The 15,376-nt window shown below is 61.6% G+C and overlaps 5 protein-coding genes across 5 annotated transcripts; 1 reads left to right on the plus strand and 4 right to left on the minus strand.

The window, feature by feature from the left end:
• Positions 1–214: 214 nt before the first annotated feature.
• F751_4267 (Pre-rRNA-processing protein esf1) lies at positions 215–4,389 on the minus strand (the record flags this gene model as incomplete). The annotated part of the gene is made up of 12 exons (XM_011397177.1): positions 215–495; positions 641–757; positions 910–1,389; positions 1,616–1,700; positions 2,069–2,179; positions 2,315–2,433; positions 2,596–2,730; positions 2,936–3,215; positions 3,390–3,570; positions 3,758–3,915; positions 4,093–4,151; positions 4,296–4,389. The coding sequence occupies 12 exons, from the start codon at positions 4,387–4,389 to the stop codon at positions 215–217; spliced, it is 2,100 nt and encodes a 699-aa protein (XP_011395479.1).
• A 2,187-nt stretch (positions 4,390–6,576) lies between these two features.
• Positions 6,577–7,920, plus strand: F751_4268 (hypothetical protein; the record flags this gene model as incomplete). The annotated part of the gene is made up of 4 exons (XM_011397178.1): positions 6,577–6,698; positions 6,924–7,127; positions 7,304–7,440; positions 7,622–7,920. The coding sequence occupies 4 exons, from the start codon at positions 6,577–6,579 to the stop codon at positions 7,918–7,920; spliced, it is 762 nt and encodes a 253-aa protein (XP_011395480.1).
• Positions 7,921–8,092: 172 nt separating this feature from the next.
• On the minus strand, positions 8,093–12,316 carry F751_4269 (Histone H2A deubiquitinase MYSM1; the record flags this gene model as incomplete). The annotated part of the gene is made up of 14 exons (XM_011397179.1): positions 8,093–8,350; positions 8,504–8,627; positions 8,896–9,023; positions 9,235–9,388; positions 9,650–9,731; positions 9,967–10,108; positions 10,302–10,484; positions 10,630–10,736; positions 10,855–10,950; positions 11,269–11,372; positions 11,580–11,703; positions 11,800–11,913; positions 12,016–12,112; positions 12,272–12,316. 14 exons carry the CDS (start codon positions 12,314–12,316, stop codon positions 8,093–8,095), a joined length of 1,758 nt encoding a protein of 585 aa, XP_011395481.1.
• Positions 12,317–12,690: 374 nt separating this feature from the next.
• Positions 12,691–13,717, minus strand: F751_4270 (hypothetical protein; the record flags this gene model as incomplete). The annotated part of the gene is made up of 2 exons (XM_011397180.1): positions 12,691–12,912; positions 13,610–13,717. 2 exons carry the CDS (start codon positions 13,715–13,717, stop codon positions 12,691–12,693), a joined length of 330 nt encoding a protein of 109 aa, XP_011395482.1.
• Positions 13,718–14,434: 717 nt separating this feature from the next.
• Positions 14,435–15,341, minus strand: F751_4271 (Ubiquitin-NEDD8-like protein RUB2; the record flags this gene model as incomplete). The annotated part of the gene is made up of 4 exons (XM_011397181.1): positions 14,435–14,501; positions 14,664–14,836; positions 15,007–15,153; positions 15,249–15,341. 4 exons carry the CDS (start codon positions 15,339–15,341, stop codon positions 14,435–14,437), a joined length of 480 nt encoding a protein of 159 aa, XP_011395483.1.
• Positions 15,342–15,376: the final 35 nt, after the last annotated feature.

The raw sequence follows: 15,376 nt of genomic DNA on the forward strand, positions 1-15,376 counted from the left end.
TTGACTCTCGGCCATGCGCCGACTCGTCCCACCGTGGTTGACGGTGGCGGGAGATGCTGCACCTCACCTACCTATTTGGCCCCCATGTTCTCCGCACGTCAGGAAGCGGCATGCCTGACATATTCTTTTGTGCATGGCATGTCCTGGCAGCATCCCAGGCCAAAACGTTTGAATGTGAATACGGCATGACAGGTGGGGCGTACAGCCCCATCCCCTACAGCCGTGCGGGCTTGGGCTTCTTCCCCGCCTGCCGGCCCTCCTTGGCCTTCCGCTTCAGGGACTGCACGATGGCGTCCATGCTGGGCGCGGCCGGCTCCCGCTGCACCGGCTCCGACGCCGTCGGCACCGCCGCCCCCTCCTTCCGCAGCTTGGCCACCTGCTTGGCCAGGGTCGCGCTCTCGCCCTTGTATCGGGGGTCCGTGGGGTCCAGGGCATACAGGGACGAGGTGACAATGCTCGAGAAGCGGGGATCCTCCACGCCTGCCACCGGTTTGCCTGCGGGGTAGCAAGAGGTAGGGCCATTGTGTGAGTGTGCTGTGCGTGAGGATGGGGGGTGCTGTGGATGAGGCCACTGAACCGAGTATCCCTGGCAGCCGTGTACCGAGCCCTGACGGCCCCGGTGTGAACCGACGGCACGCACCTGCCAGCGCAAGCTCCTCGTCGTCGGAGCCCTGGGCGCGCTCCGCCCGCCGCGCTGCCTTCTTCAGGCGCAGGCGCTCCTTCTTGGAGAGCTTGGGGGCCGGCTTGCTGGACGTGCCTGGGGAACGGGGCGTGGGGTTGGCGGTGTCCAAACTGGATCTCGTGCAACAGATACACCAGGTACCGACACACCAGGGTCAGGTCTTCCCAACCCGCCATTACCATGGCCGCCGTCCCGCCCTTTCCACCCTCCCCCCGAGGGCCTCGCACCTCCGGCCTGGGCCTTGCGCAGCATGTCGGCCTCGTCCATGAGCAGCATCTCCAGCTCAGCGCGCTCTGCGGCCGTCGCCCCCTCCTCCGCCCTCTTGGACCGTTTCTCCTTCTTCCTGGCCGTGGCAGCGTTGGCCGCCATGCCGGCACCAGGGACCCCCGGAGCCGAGCTGAAGAAGGGGTCGGCGAAGGGGTCCTCCCCCTCGTCGCGTTGGAAGAAGGGGTCGTCTGCCACCCCGGCGGGCAGCATCTCCCCCTCGTCCCCGGAGGAGGCGGGGTCCGGGTCGCCGTCGCTGTCCTCGTCGCTGCTCCCCACGCCGCTCTTTCCCAGCCGCCGGGCCTGGGCCCGCTTCTCGGCCCGCCGCCGCATGTACGCGTCCCACACCGACTCCGCATCGCCGCTGGCGGCCTTTTTCCTGGCCAGCAGGCGCTCCCCCAGGGTCTCCAGCCCGGGGTGGAAGGTCACCTCCAGCTCCATGTCTGTTTGGATGTGGGGCAGTGGGGGATCAGGGGGTTTGGACAGAGTGGGGACCCCCGCTCCGCCCCCCCAGCACCAGCCGCAGGATCAGCAGAGCGCGTGCCCTGTGCAGGATCAGGGGATGCTTGCTCCCCTGAGCCCCGACGCTGTTGACTGCCACACTGCCCGACTCGCAGCAAAGCGAGCCGCACACCCAAACAAGGTGCTCCATCCGCCACCTCCCCCCACCCTTGTCGCGGACAGCCTGGTCCCCGCCGGCCTCGGGCCCCTCCGCCCCGCCCTTGGCCCAGTCCTTGGTCCTGGTCGGCCCATCCTCGGCGCCCGCGCCGGAAAGGAGCGACCTGTACCTCTCCCGAACTGCCTCGGCGTCCAATGCAACGCCCCGCGGCGCATCCTCCTCATCCTCCTCGTCATCCTCCTCCTCGGACGCCAGGTACACCTGTGTGTGTTGGGGGTAGAGCCCCGTCAGGGAACACATCCCCATACCTTCCAACGTAGTCACAGGGGGCGACACACAGCACCACCCAAGAAATAAACAGGAAAGGAGCACCCTTCAGGGCAGCAGCTATGCTCGGCCAAAGCTCGACTGCCAGCCCACCAATGTCTTCCAGAGCACCACTGGGGCTGGGCTGCGCCACCTTGTGCACCCTCCGACGCCCCACAACCAGGGTTCACATGCACCTTGTAGTCATCCTCTCGGATCTCTTCATCCGTCACTCTCCGTCCGAGGGCCTGCTTGCGCCCAGAGTCCACTGCATCCCATGTCAGGTCCACATTCGTGTGTTGCAGCGCCTGTGGCAAGGAGCGGGAGGGCCTTCTGCGTCGGTACGCAGGCCAGTCACATGCCGCTGGCTCGCTGAGCGGGCCTCAGGCGGTGACATCCCGATGAGCGAAATGCGGACACCCCAGCCCGCCCGCCCGCCCCACCTTTGTCTGGAAATTGGGCGGCGCGTAGTCGATGGGCAGCTCCTCTGCCGTGTCCCTCACCTTCCGCCCCTCAAAGCTCTGCCCTTCAGGCACGAAGCGGAGGTCGAACTTGCAGGCCGCTGCAGGGTGCAGCAGGGAGTGCAGGATGGCCACACAGCGCATCGGACCTGGGTCGTGGTGTGTGCCACCCGACTTGCACCGATCGGCATGCCACCCAGGCGCTCGGCCTCCCCATACCAGGCACGCATCCCCCCCCCTCCAGACTCCAGCCCTCCACGCACTCTTCAGGAACTCCATGCCGTCACACTCCTCGTATAGCCGCGAAGCGGTTGCCGCGCCGTCGCACTCGACGACCGCATAGTAGTACCGCAGCCTGGACAGCTCGTACGCCCGGAGCCGCCGCCGCTCTATTTCGGCTGCGTGGAATGATGGGGGACCAAGGAAACGAGTCGTTGACCGTGGCCATGCTGCGCCCGCCACCTGCCCTTGCATGGCACAGCAGCAGGAACGGCGTCTTCTTCTGGACCCCTGGCTCCTGAGAGACCTGTGCATGGGCACGCCTGTGCTGGCCTGACTACGGCCGATCATCCCCCAAACCCCCTCCTCTCCCCCTCCACACACCGTCGTTCCCCGCAGACGGGCCCTCCTCGTCCTCCTCAGACCCGCCCTGGTCTTCCTGCTTCCCATCGGCTCCGGCGTCCCAGATGCCCTGGGGCCCAGCGGTGGCCTCCTCCGCCATGCGCTCCAGACCATAGTCAGAGGGGTAGACAGTGACCCGCTGCACCCCGCCCTTTGGGGGACAGAAGCTGCGCAGCACCGCCAGGATGTCCACGGCTCGCACATGCTCCCAGTCCAGGTCGAGCACGGCCAGCCGCGGTGTGGCGTCGGGGACCAGCGGGATCTGGCGCGGGATACGGCGTGGTGTTAAGCGAATGAGTGGGGTCACCACCGCGTCGTCCATCTCAAGGATCATCGGGTGTCTAGACCTGGAGGCTTGGCTCCTCCACGTCCGACTCCCTCCACACCACATCACGCGTTCAGACCAGCCCCTCCCTCACACCCAAGCCCACCTCACCTGCTCCTGCGGGTTGGCGGCCATGGCCCCCACGCCAAACAGGCGCCTGGCCCGCGCCTCCTCGCGCTCCTCGGTCTCCGCGTCCAGCTGCGCCGCAGCTTCCACGCCGGCCTCAATGGCTGCCTCATCGACATCGCTGTCGGCCTCAGACTCGGAGGAAGATGACGCGGAGCCCAGACCCCTGATGCATTTGGCGGCGGAGAGGATGCGAGGGTCTGTGCTGAGAACCATTCGGGCCTCGCATACGCCTGCCCGATGTGGAGTACAAGAGAAGGGCACAGGCTCGCAGTGCTGAAAGGGTGCACCCCTGTCAAAACTACGAGTCCAGGGAAAGTGATGCACGTTCCATTCCAATTGCCAAGCCGCACCTCATTTTTGCCCATCGCGCCTCGGCTTCAGCCGCCTCATCTTCAGAACTCGAATCGGGGTCAGACGCAACAGGCTTGCCCTTGCCGGCGGGCTCCTCCTCGTCTCCTGCCAGTCGATAGTAGGAGCGTAGTTTTTCGCCTTTTCCACCGCTCTTTACCTGGTTATGTTGGGGGGAGGAGGGGCATGGTCTTTCTGTCGTTCGGGAACATGAAGAGTGGTCAGGCTGCCGTGCAAAGGCAGCTCGGGAGTTTCATACAAACTCCAGCAACGGTCATGTCAGCACCAAGGCCTTAATACCATCACACAAAGTGGCAATCAGTCACCACCAACCGACCTTGCGGCCACGTTTGTCCCGAGCGCCTTGTCCTTGGAAGGCGGCATCCTTGAACATGCCTGCATGCATGAGGAAGGGACCTCAATGCGGTGAGCTGCACCCATCTCTGATGACTGTGGGGAGTATACGGCGCATCCCTCACGATAAAACAGTGCTCCAAGTAGGGTACATCGTGGTAGACACGCGAGTAGTGCACACGATACCTGCGAAGCGGTCATCAATCTTGACTTTGCTCTCCTTCTTGGGGAAGCGCCGGAAACGAGGGTCCGTGCTCACGGCAGCGAAGCGGTCGTCCATTTCTTGATTGTCAGCCTTCCCTGTAGACCCACCAGCCTTCTCAGGCGGCGCCATGAGGGACCCGTGCGCCCTGGAAACGGCAAAGGGCCTAAGAAATTTATACGACGAGGAGGCAGTGAAGCCTAGGTACACCCTTCAGCCTCGAGCGCAGCCTGCTTGCACACGAAATGTATTCAATATATATATACTACATACAATGCACGCTTCAGCTTGTCACAACTCGAGGTGCATCGCTCCCGAGGTCCGGGTTGCGCCTTTCGGCGCGCTGGCTGGATGACTTGACAGCGCGCGGTCGGGAGGCCTGCAACCTCATGTGCCTGTCTGAAAACATGCGATGCAATGCTGCCTGTGAAGACCCGTTGAGATAGTCCCCTAGGAGATCATCTCAATCGTTGAAGTCTCGTGCGATGTCGGCGTCAGCGCACCCAGCGCACCCCGTCTTCTTCCGGCCACCCTCTGACCATGATCTGAGCAGGATATGTGCGCTTGAGGTGAGCTGGGTTGCCAGTCGTAGCAGCAAGGGCAGCATGCAAGGATCACTAGGGAATTTTGGAGCCAGCATGATTCGATAATGGTGCACATCACCCTCCTACTTGGTTCAGGCTGCAGGCTACCCCTTGGAGGAGGCGGCCAGCCCCAGCCAACTGGAGTTCCGCCTACGAGAAGGTACACTTTATCGTGAGGATATTTAGTGGAGATCTGGAATGCCAGATTTCGACGGGAATTGCAGCGCTGGATTTGGCCTCAACTGCAGGTATGGTCTCCAGGTTACCAAGACCGGTCGATTGCAACTCAAAGATACCTGAAACTTCCTTCAGCTCCGGAGCTGTTTTTGGTAGCAGAAGGCCCCGACTCCTCAGTTGTGGCCTATGCTTGTGGCACAGCCTGCCATGGAAGCAGCCTCACCCACGAGTCCATGAGCAGCCATGATCCAGAGGGTAGCACCCTCGCGCTGCACTCTGTCTGCGTCGCTGCAGAGCACAGACGGCAGGGCCTCGCCACGAGGTGAGGGGCATGGGCACGCTAGACTACCTGGAAAGATAAGATGTCGCCATAGTTGCTGGGGCCTGCTGACTTGTGCAGCAGCGTCGTAGCCTCCTTCCTGGTGTCTCAGCTGCAGTCCAAGTGATTGACTCCAGCCCCTGGCATGCCTGTTCTGAGCTCTGAAACATCATATCAACGTACTTTCCAGATTGCTCAAGGCCTACATACAATATGTGCAAGTGACAGCCCCTCAGATATCTACCATGGTCCTCCTCTGCAAAGACCACTTGGTGCGACGAGGTAGTGGACAGGCTTGCAGTATTATTGTTGCCGGTATGGTGTGCCTGAAGCTGCCGACTTGAAATGGCGCCCTGCAGTGGGCAGATCTGTCCTGCAACATGAAGCCGTGGTGCATGCCATCACTACTCTGCAGGTAGCTTTGTATGAGGGAGCGGGCTTTGGGTTAATTGGCCCTTCCTCGGTGGTCCATGGCCAAGATGTGTGGCTGGAGATGCGCCTGGACTTCAGTGACAGTGCTGATGGGCTTGACTGGTGCGTGGGCGCCTGAGACATTCATTTCGCTGGAGCAATCCACATGGCAGATTTCAAGAAGCCAGCCCAGCGTGCTCGAAATTCTGCCACATCGGCCCTCCCCTTCCAAATGTAAGCCCAGACACCGCACCCACCCCCCGGATCATACCGAAGAGTCGCACCAGGAGTACTCACGGCCCGCGAGCCGCATCGATCACAGTGTTCCTCACAGAAGGGGTGTCATGGCTCCCGGCCGGGGTGCAGTGAGGCTCCTCACGACAGCGATCTGCATCGGATTGTATAGTCATTGCCTTGCTGTTCCACAGGAGCTCACAGACGTGGAGAAGGTGCGAGTACTATGCGTCTACAACAGGTAGTGCGTCTGCGATCGGGGGCTAGCTAGTAGGCAAGCGTACTCCTTTGCCGCGCCACAGGTGGCCGCCCTATCCAAGCTACAGAGTCAATCCAGCGATGGAGTCATTCAGCTGACAAAGGAGGTGTTTGATCGATACATCGTGGGCCCTGCTCGGCCCTTCACCCTCTACGTCTTGGCAGGTCAGGGGGGTGTGAGGTGTGGTGTTTGTGGTGACCATGCTCCCCCAGGAATAGCATCTTTCGATTTCTGTACTCCTGCCACGCGCAGATGCTCTGCACATGCGCAACCAGGGCAACATGAAGCTCGGCCAGGTAGCCAGGGAATACGGCCTGGTGGCCTCCACCCTCCGCAAGGCAACACCTGGCAAGGTTTTCCTGACGCGGGCAGAGTTTACCAGCGAGAAGGAGCTGTTTGGAAAGTGAGAGGAGGAACCGGGGGTGAAGATTGCTTGGCATCTGGGAAGGGTGGCAGAGACGGCGCCGGAATGCGTGGTGTGAAGTATGTACCACAGAAGGTTGCCCATGCGATCCGCCAGGTCCAAGCTGTAGCCGTATGGCTCGCGGAACACATGTCTCTGCTCACTGTTCCCTCGTCTACAAGTCCTGCTTCCCCCAACCAACAATCATACTCCCGTCCCCCGCAGGCTGGGCATCGTGTCGCTACCACACCTCGCCCTCATACCCCCCAGCCTGCCAGTGGGCGCTGCGCAGGCCGTCGGCCTCACCAAGGACCATGCCATGCCCCTCAACGACTACCCCTGGTCGGCCGAGACCATCGCGGGGTGGGTGATGGAGACGGCAGGCCTGCCTGCCGTCGAGATCAATCGGCCCTCGCTGCTCAAGTCCAGGTAGGGGGTGTAGTTGACTGGGTGGGGTGCGGGCGGCTGTCGTGCCTGGCCGGGTCTACCACGCTGCACACAGCTGGGTGCTCTGAGAGATTTGACGGAGCAGTACGCGGCTTGAACAATGCTTGACGCTAGGTGTTCGCCAAGGCACAGTTTTCGCACTCCCCATCACCCACCAGGTTTGCACCGGTCTTTATGCTCCTCTTCATGGCGAGCGCCGCAGTGCTGGGGTACCGCCTGTACCATGCCCCCTTCCTGCGCCACACCTGGATCTACATGGCGGGAAGCCTCGTGATCTACTGGTTCTCCGTCTCGGGTGAGACGACTGGTAGGGAAGGGGGGATCCTGTGCACATCAGGTTCTAGACTGGCAGCTGCCAGGAGGCAATGCCACTCAATCATTCCTGCATGTCCCACCCTGCCCAGCTCTCATGTCTACAACCGGCCCTCTCTCTCATATCCATTTTCCTTCTCAACCCCCTCTCCTTCTCTCGCCAGGCGGCATGTACATCATCATCCGGGGCATGCCCTTCGTGCAGTTCGACCAGCGGACGCGCAGCTCCAACCTTTTCCTGCCCGGCCAGGGCCAGCTGGGCGCGGAGGGGTACATCATGGGCACCCAGTACCTGCTCTTCGGCCTGGCGGTGGCCGCGGGCACGCACCTGCTGCCGCGCGTGCGGGACAGCGCCGCGCGGCGCCGGCTGGGCTACGCCCTCATCGCCGGCGGCGCGCTGCTCATGCGCAGCATCATGGGGACGCACCACTGGAAGACGGGCATGACCACGCACTGGTACTGACGCGGTGCATGGAGTGAGGGTCGAAGGGGTGTGAAGACCATTACGACAAGAAGTTGACTTGTGAAGGAAGCTACGGTGTGCATGGGTGGGGGGAATCAATGGGCAGGGTGGAGGCATGGCGGGTACCGTGAGTGGACAGAGTCAGAGACTGCATGACGCACAGAGCGGGGCACTACGTGAGGCCCAGGGATGGCCTGCCGCCGGGGGGGAGGGCTTCCGCTGCGCCCGCAGAGGCGGCGCATGACTCCCCGGACAGGTTGAGCCCCGGCTCACAGTGGCACACCTCGCCGGTCTCCGCCGGCACAGCCTCCGCCTTGGCTGCGGCGAGGGGCTGGAGGTCCACGCCCCACTCCTCGTGCACGGCATCCAGCAGCCAGGAGAAAAGAGCATCTCGCTGGCCTTGCGATGCCAGGTGGGCCGCCAGGGCCCCCTTTGGAGGAAAGCGGGGAGCAATGAACATGTCGCACGGGGCGCTGCGCGGATCATGACTCTGTCGCGTGCCCAGCCTTGCCCTCCGGTGGCAGCCCAAACGACTCGATTGCCCCCACCGATGCCAGCCATCTTCGCAGCATTTGACGCTCACCTGCAGCTTCTCCAGCTTGGTGAGCGGAGGGCCGTCGGGGTGGCCCTGGACGAGGCGGGTGTAGCCCCTCCACACCGCGCCCAGCCGCACCCGGCTGGGGTCGTCCCTCTGCGCCACCAGCGCCCTGCAGGGAGGCATGGATGGAAGGGGTTGTATGAAGGCTGCTTTGCCGCAACAACATGCTGAGTCTTCCACAAGGGACCCCGCACACTCCCTGGCGTGCACCTTTGGCGACAGAACCCGGGCTGCATCAGGATGGCGCCGCCACCCACGTGTCACCAGGCCACACACAGGGTGGCATGCACTGCCCATCGTCGATCGACACCACACACGCCACGTACTCTTTCCCACCAACACCCCTGGCTCCTCCCCTTGAAAATAACACCACTCACGCTCGCAGACTGCTGAGAGTATCGTCGTGGGCGCTGGCCGGCCCTGCCTCCGCCCCTTGGCTCCTGATGGAGAAGGGGGTGAGTCGGCCGGCGCTGGTCCGCACCACCCACATGCGGATCTGGGATGCCTGCGGGGTTAGGATTTAAATGACGGGTGGGGTTTGTGAATGATCTCACCCCCACCACATGTTGCGGCTCTGACGGGTGGGCATCCAGGTTGATCACCTCGGCCCGGGCTGGAGTTGGCACATGTGAAATCCCAGCATGGCCCTTGCTGGCGTCCCGCGTGGCCCTGCCACCTGATCCCCTCAGAAATCCACCCTCACCACCTGGACACACCGTGGAGGGGAGGCTGGCGTCGTAGGGGGAGACGATGGCGCCTACCCAGGGCGCCAGCCCGGCCTCAGGGTCGTGGCAGAGGGCTTGATAGTTGCGCTGGTTCTCGTTGTCCTTCTGAGAGGGCCGTGCCTCAAACACCGGGTGGGAGTGGTACCTGGCAGTGGGCAGGAGGGAGGAAAGGGGGAAGCGTCGCTTGGGGGGGCAGGACGAAGCTGCGCCCGGACGGAACCCTGTACAGCCTCGAGCAGGCTCCCGCACACCGCATGCAGCAGCGAGCTCCGCGTGGCACGGCGAGACTCGCCAGCGACGACTGCAGAGGCGGGCGCAGGCACCCGGGGTTTCCAGGTCCGACCATGCGTCGTCAGGCCCTGCAACGCAAGCGCTCCCCACGCCGTCGACCCGCCGCCACGCTCACCAGCCCACGGCGGCCTGCCCTCTCGCTGACATGGCGGTGGTCGCCTCGACCTGCGACGCGGGGTCCAGCTCCACCGAGGTGCCTGCAGGAGGGTGCGGACAGGAGGTGATGAGGATCTAGGCTGCCCCAACACATTGAGGGTCTGTCGGCCAGCTTGACGCCTTGAAAGGCAGAACTCTGGTGATGAAAGGGGCTCTCCTCACGATGCGGCGGCAGGAATTGCAGTGCAGGAAAACCCCGCGCCTTCCTTTCCCCATGGTCTGAAACAACCGCCTACCACCAAGACCACGGCCCTGGCCCCGCATCCAGGGCCTCACCGGAGTCGGAGCCTTGCGCCCTGCGGCAGGGGTATGCCTCGTCCACGTGCAACACCCTGCGCCCAGCCTCGTACCGGCCGCCCAGGAGGCCAATTACCTCGTACCCGCTCAGGTGGGCGTGAAAGTCCATCACCAGCCGCGCCTGGGTGGGGCGGTCGCCGTGTGAGTGTGAGGGTGCGGGGGAGAGGGGGCGGAAGGCAGCGTGCGCGATGCAGAGATGGATCACGGGGAGGGGGGCATACGGAGTGAGGTGAGGCCAGCGCAGGATCCAAGGCGCCTGCTGTCGAGCAGCTGGGCTAGGGCGATAACACAACTACGCCGTACTTACACCCCACCTGGCTCGAGGTGACCACTGCAAAGGGCTGTGCGAGGGGGGCGGCCGACCCGGGAGGGCCCACAAACTCCTTGGGGCAGGTGAGGTCAAGGGATTCGCTCGTGTCCCCCATGACGGCACGCTGGCCTCCCTGCCGCCGTGGCCGTGCCTTGGAGTATTCGGTGGGTTCCGCGGGGGAGGAGCCCTGGTAGACGCAGGAGGAAGGCCGGGAAGGGGCGTGAACAGGCATGAGAGAATGGCATGGGAAGGTGCTGGCAGGCCAGGCAGGGCATGGGTTCCTGCAGAGCGGGCACATCAGGAATTTGAACATCCCTCGGCCACCCCATCACCTCAGCCGCAGCGGGGAAAGCAGGCGCCAAGGGCCTGCCCTCATCCTCCGAGTCACTCGAGCCCCTCTTCTTGCGGCCACGCTTGGCGGCACACAGCGCAGCCGATGCTGCACAAGCAGGGGTGGTGAAGGAGGGTGGTGAGTGTTGTGAGAGTAGTTTAAGACATTCGAAGACCCCATTGTAACACCGGCTGACACTCCCAGGGGCATCCATCCGCGGGCATACCCTTGGGCAAGCGTTTGACGACACCTGCCGGCTCTGCCTCCATCTCGAGACTGGTGACATGGATGCCCACTGTCAGCTTCCCGTCGGCTGCCACCCCTGTTAGGATGGGCAGGTGTGGATGATTCCTGGGGGCCCGTGGTCCGCCGCAGGGCCTGCAGAGCGACCAACCAGGGACGCACACAACGAGGCCTAGCCATGCATGCATGTATTGATACATGCTTGCACACTCGGAGCGAGTGGCCTGCACAACCCGCTCACTGTGGAAGGCATCGGGACGGAGGCCGTATGCCCTGGCAGAGGCGCAGTTGGGGTCCAGCGGACGACCTGGTCCAGATTTCGAAGGGTCGGACTCGCAAATTTGTGCAGAACGGCACGCGCAGTCTCCTGCACCACGCTCTCAGCATGCATCGGCACCTGACAAGGTGTAGCCGGCCCCCGAAGCTGCGACTGCTTCAGGCAAGGCCTCGCCCCGAAGCAGCAGCTTGATGAAGTGCTTCTGTGCATGGCTGGTCACTGCCCTGCTTGAGATGGAACGAGGGAGAGGAGCTGCCATTCCTACCTCTGAAGTTTGCTCACCATCGGTCAAGTGCAGAGGGTACAGGGAACGGGTGGCTCATTTCCAGACGCGACCGTTACTGCATGGCGCACTTCCAGCTCCACGCCAGACTCTTGCCATCTCCCCGTTGTGACACCCAAGGATCTGGGGCGTCCCCAGTCCACACTACCTGGGATCCCTGGTGACGAGGTGCTCGGCGCACTTCTTCCAGTCGCGCCCGTGGAGGTCCAGGGCCTCCAGGAATAGGCTCTCCTCCCCGCTGGACCATGAGCGTGAGGTCGTTCGCTGCTTGCCTGCAATCATCCGATGTGACGAGAAAGTCGACTGGGATGCGCATCCCTGGCTAGATCAGCACCTCTACCCCAACCCAGCCCGCCCACCCCTAGCACCTGTGTCCTTGCGTTTTCGTCGGCCTGAGGCCGTCAGCTGGTGCTGGTCTGGGGCAACATGACCGGCCTCGGCCGGGACAGGGTCAGGAGACAGCCGTCCATGCGCCTTCAGGCCTGCCAGGACCGAGAATGGTGGCGAGCTTGCAGCGATGGCGGCAAGCTCCACGGATGTCACCGTCGTGGGCCACAAGGCAGTATCAGGCCACAGCTGCATACCTGGCTCAGACAGGCACTCTGGGGCACCTGCAGCATACTCCAGCTCATCTGCGTCCAGTGAGTACTCCTCCTCGTCGTCACCACCATCCTCGTTTGCCTGAGGTGGTGATCAGTCCGAGGTCTTCGGCGGCCAAGAGTACAGAATTCGCATCGGCCTTGGCGTGGAGCAGGCTGCATGGGTCCCCGTGGAGAGTGATCCACCCCTGGCACACAGGTCACAGACCCCAACTGTACGCCCAGCGACACCACACCGCACCAGTAGTCGTGCAATTGCTGCATCGTTTGCGGCGTCCACATCCATGCTCAGTGGGTGTGCGGCCTGGGTGGCGCTGCGATCCAGTCAGGATGATCGGATTGTCAAGGGGGTGTGTCGGCTGGATGCCGGGCGAGCGAGGTCGGATTGGAGAATGTGCGACGCTACAATCATTGCATTCAACCCTGCGCAGCCGCGATCGGGGCACGGCTTTGCCCCTGCCTCCTCTGCATGCCTCGATCCGAGCTTCATTTCGTATTCAAGTCGCGAGAATCGCGCGCCCAGCCTTCCCGCGCATCATTTCATATGCCAGACCCCTCTCGAGGCCTCCCTCAAGCAGCCAGGAACAGGAAATCCCTGCCTCGCCCCCAGGCTGCCAACTTTCGTGCTGCTACGTTCAGACAGGCAAGGTCCAGGGTGCTTCACGTCGCTGCAATGTGGACCTCCAGCTGGGCGCGCTGTCCGGCCGGCGTCACAATCTTCAGGGGCAGCAGGAACTCCCCCACCTCGCTCAGCTTCTCGTTCCCGATGTCCAACAGCTCGGGGACAAGGGTGATGCACAGCTGCCGAGCCACCGCCTCCACCACGTCCTCCCGCTCGAGAGGGACCGCCAGCTTGAGCCCCTCGGCCTTCCGTTTGAACACCTGGGGTGAGGATGTGCATGGCAGAGTGTTGACCTGCAGCATGCTAACATGTCAGCATGCCATTACTGATCTACAACATCGCACAGGTATTGGTGTTACCCCTTGCATCTCCTAGAATCGTAAGGATGCCTGACAAGGAGAGCCACATCAGACCTCATCCATGCACCTCATGGACGTGTCAAGATCCCACCCAACTTCCCCAACCCACCAGGGGAGTCTTCAGCTTCTCCATTACAGCACCAGCTTCGTCCTTGGGGGTGCTCTTGGCCTCAGGCTCCTCAGCCTGTTGGGAGGCATGATGGGATGGGTTTGAGACACTCAAGATAACAGGGAACATCTGCAAAGCCACGTGGTCGTGCTTTCGTCAGTACTTTCTCAGAAAGTCTGCGCACACAGCTACACACCTGGCTCTGACTTGTGCTCGTGGCCAAACCAGCACCCTGCAGAGCTGCTGCAGCCTGCTGAGTTCGTTCCCGTCGACTCAGCGATGTGTCAAATGCTAGCTGCTGTGCCAATTTCTGCGGGAGCAGGTAGTTCCGGGCGTATCCGGCCGAGACTTGGACTACTGACCCAGATTCTCCGAGGCCATTGACATCCTGTCGCGAATGGTCGGGAGGTGGGCTGTGCGGGGTTCGGTGGAAATTGAGCAGGGTAAGACGTTGTATTCGACCCAGCTACTTCCCCAACGACCTCACACCTTGAGGAGCTTCACATCAAGTTTTCTAGACACGGATTTGAATGACCTAATCTGCTGAAGTTGTGCTGCGCATCGCCAGAAGAGGTGGCCGACCTGCCTCCTGTCCATAGCGGGCCTACTGTCTTGTCAACCCGGCGTACTTCAATTATCTGTTACCAGATAATATACTTAAGGATATCATATGTTGTTCATAGAGTGAAGTGGGTTCATCCAGGGCAGGTGAACGCCACGAATACTGGGGGAGAGTTTCCGCGCCCATGGTTTGCGCGCGCTGTACCATCGCTGGGAGGAGGGTTTGCTTCTGCTGGAAGCCTTTGTGAGACTCCTGAATGACATCTTGAGTCGGCTTTATAAGGTAGGTTGCCTGGTTACGTTGCCCAAACGCACTTAGAGATGGTGCAAGCAGATAGCTGTTTTCACGAATCAGTCTGCATATCTATGTCACATTCTGATCGCCCTGTATGTGGGTCTACTGCCTAAACTCCATTACGAGGCAACCATTTTAGGTACACTATACACAGCAATCGCTTGTGCTTCACAACCCCCCAGATTCGGCATAATGACTGAATGCTTGCCCTCTTCCGTGATGTCCCCTCACCAAGAGCCATGCTGTTGGTCAAGGGGAGTGGAGATGAGGCCGGCCGTATCACGCAGAAGAGCATCAAAGTCATGTACAATGGGGATGTATTTCGTTTCATTTCCCAATCCCTGCTGACATCCAATTCAAGTATACCTGTTGCTTTGATACAGCATCCTGACATGGAATTACATGGCGAGCTGGGAGGGAGTGTCGACTCTTGCACAATGGACCACATCCCCCAGTCATCACTTGGCATTGACAGCCATTTGCACACCATTTGCACTCCCGCACGAAGCAAACCCGATGTTAGTCCTGTGGAGTGATTAGATATGGCACATTTGTCAGTTCGACCTCTGGGATTACACTTCCAAAGATGACGCATCTGAATTTCACTGAGCAGGCGAGTCGAAGTTCATATTACAGTTCCACCACCATCCCCTTTCAACATCCGCCTCATTCGAGCCACTCTCACACCTTTTGTCGCCAAGGGCAATCTGGTTAATCCCAGACAGCAGAACCTTCTGGTGCTCAAACGGAACTCCAGTGGCGTCCACCAGCTTCAGCTTAATTTCATCCTTGGTTGCTGTGGGCTCCAGATCAATGGTGACCTCATTCCCGCAGGCCAGGTGGGGGGTGATGATCTTCACCTGCAGAGGCACGGCGTGTGCGGCTTGATGTTCAAAGAAAAGGGAAGCAAGAGAGGCTTCCACGACTTTCTGCAGCACAGGGGATGTCAAAGTGCTGCGGTCTCTGAAGCTTCCCCCTTCCCCATTTGCCAGCGCCCAGGATTGCGGCAGCAGCAGCAGAGGCAGCGCACCTTCACAGGCACCCCCCCACGCAGGCGGCTAGAGAGGTGCAGCGTTGATCCGTGGCTCAGAGACGAGCTTTCTATCGTATGGTCTCCGCTCATCAGGCGACCTCCGGCCACCAGGACCTGGTCTGCAGGGCTGACATGCTCCACGTCCTGCACGGCATGAGTGCCGTAAATATGTGTCGTCAGGCTTCATCTCCATCGCGTGCAATATCTTACTAACAACACTTTCCGCACTCAGTACCTACCTGGACCCTGAGCTGCAAGTCCGCGATGCTAGATGCAGAGTCCACCTCGAGAACCCGGGTACGCCCTGAGAGGCCACGCAGAAAGATCTGCATCTTCCCCAGCCGCAAGGGCCTGCTGTAACGATTGG

This window comes from Auxenochlorella protothecoides (genome assembly GCF_000733215.1).
Source record: "Auxenochlorella protothecoides strain 0710 unplaced genomic scaffold scaffold5, whole genome shotgun sequence".
NCBI classification, from domain to species: domain Eukaryota; kingdom Viridiplantae; phylum Chlorophyta; class Trebouxiophyceae; order Chlorellales; family Chlorellaceae; genus Auxenochlorella; species Auxenochlorella protothecoides.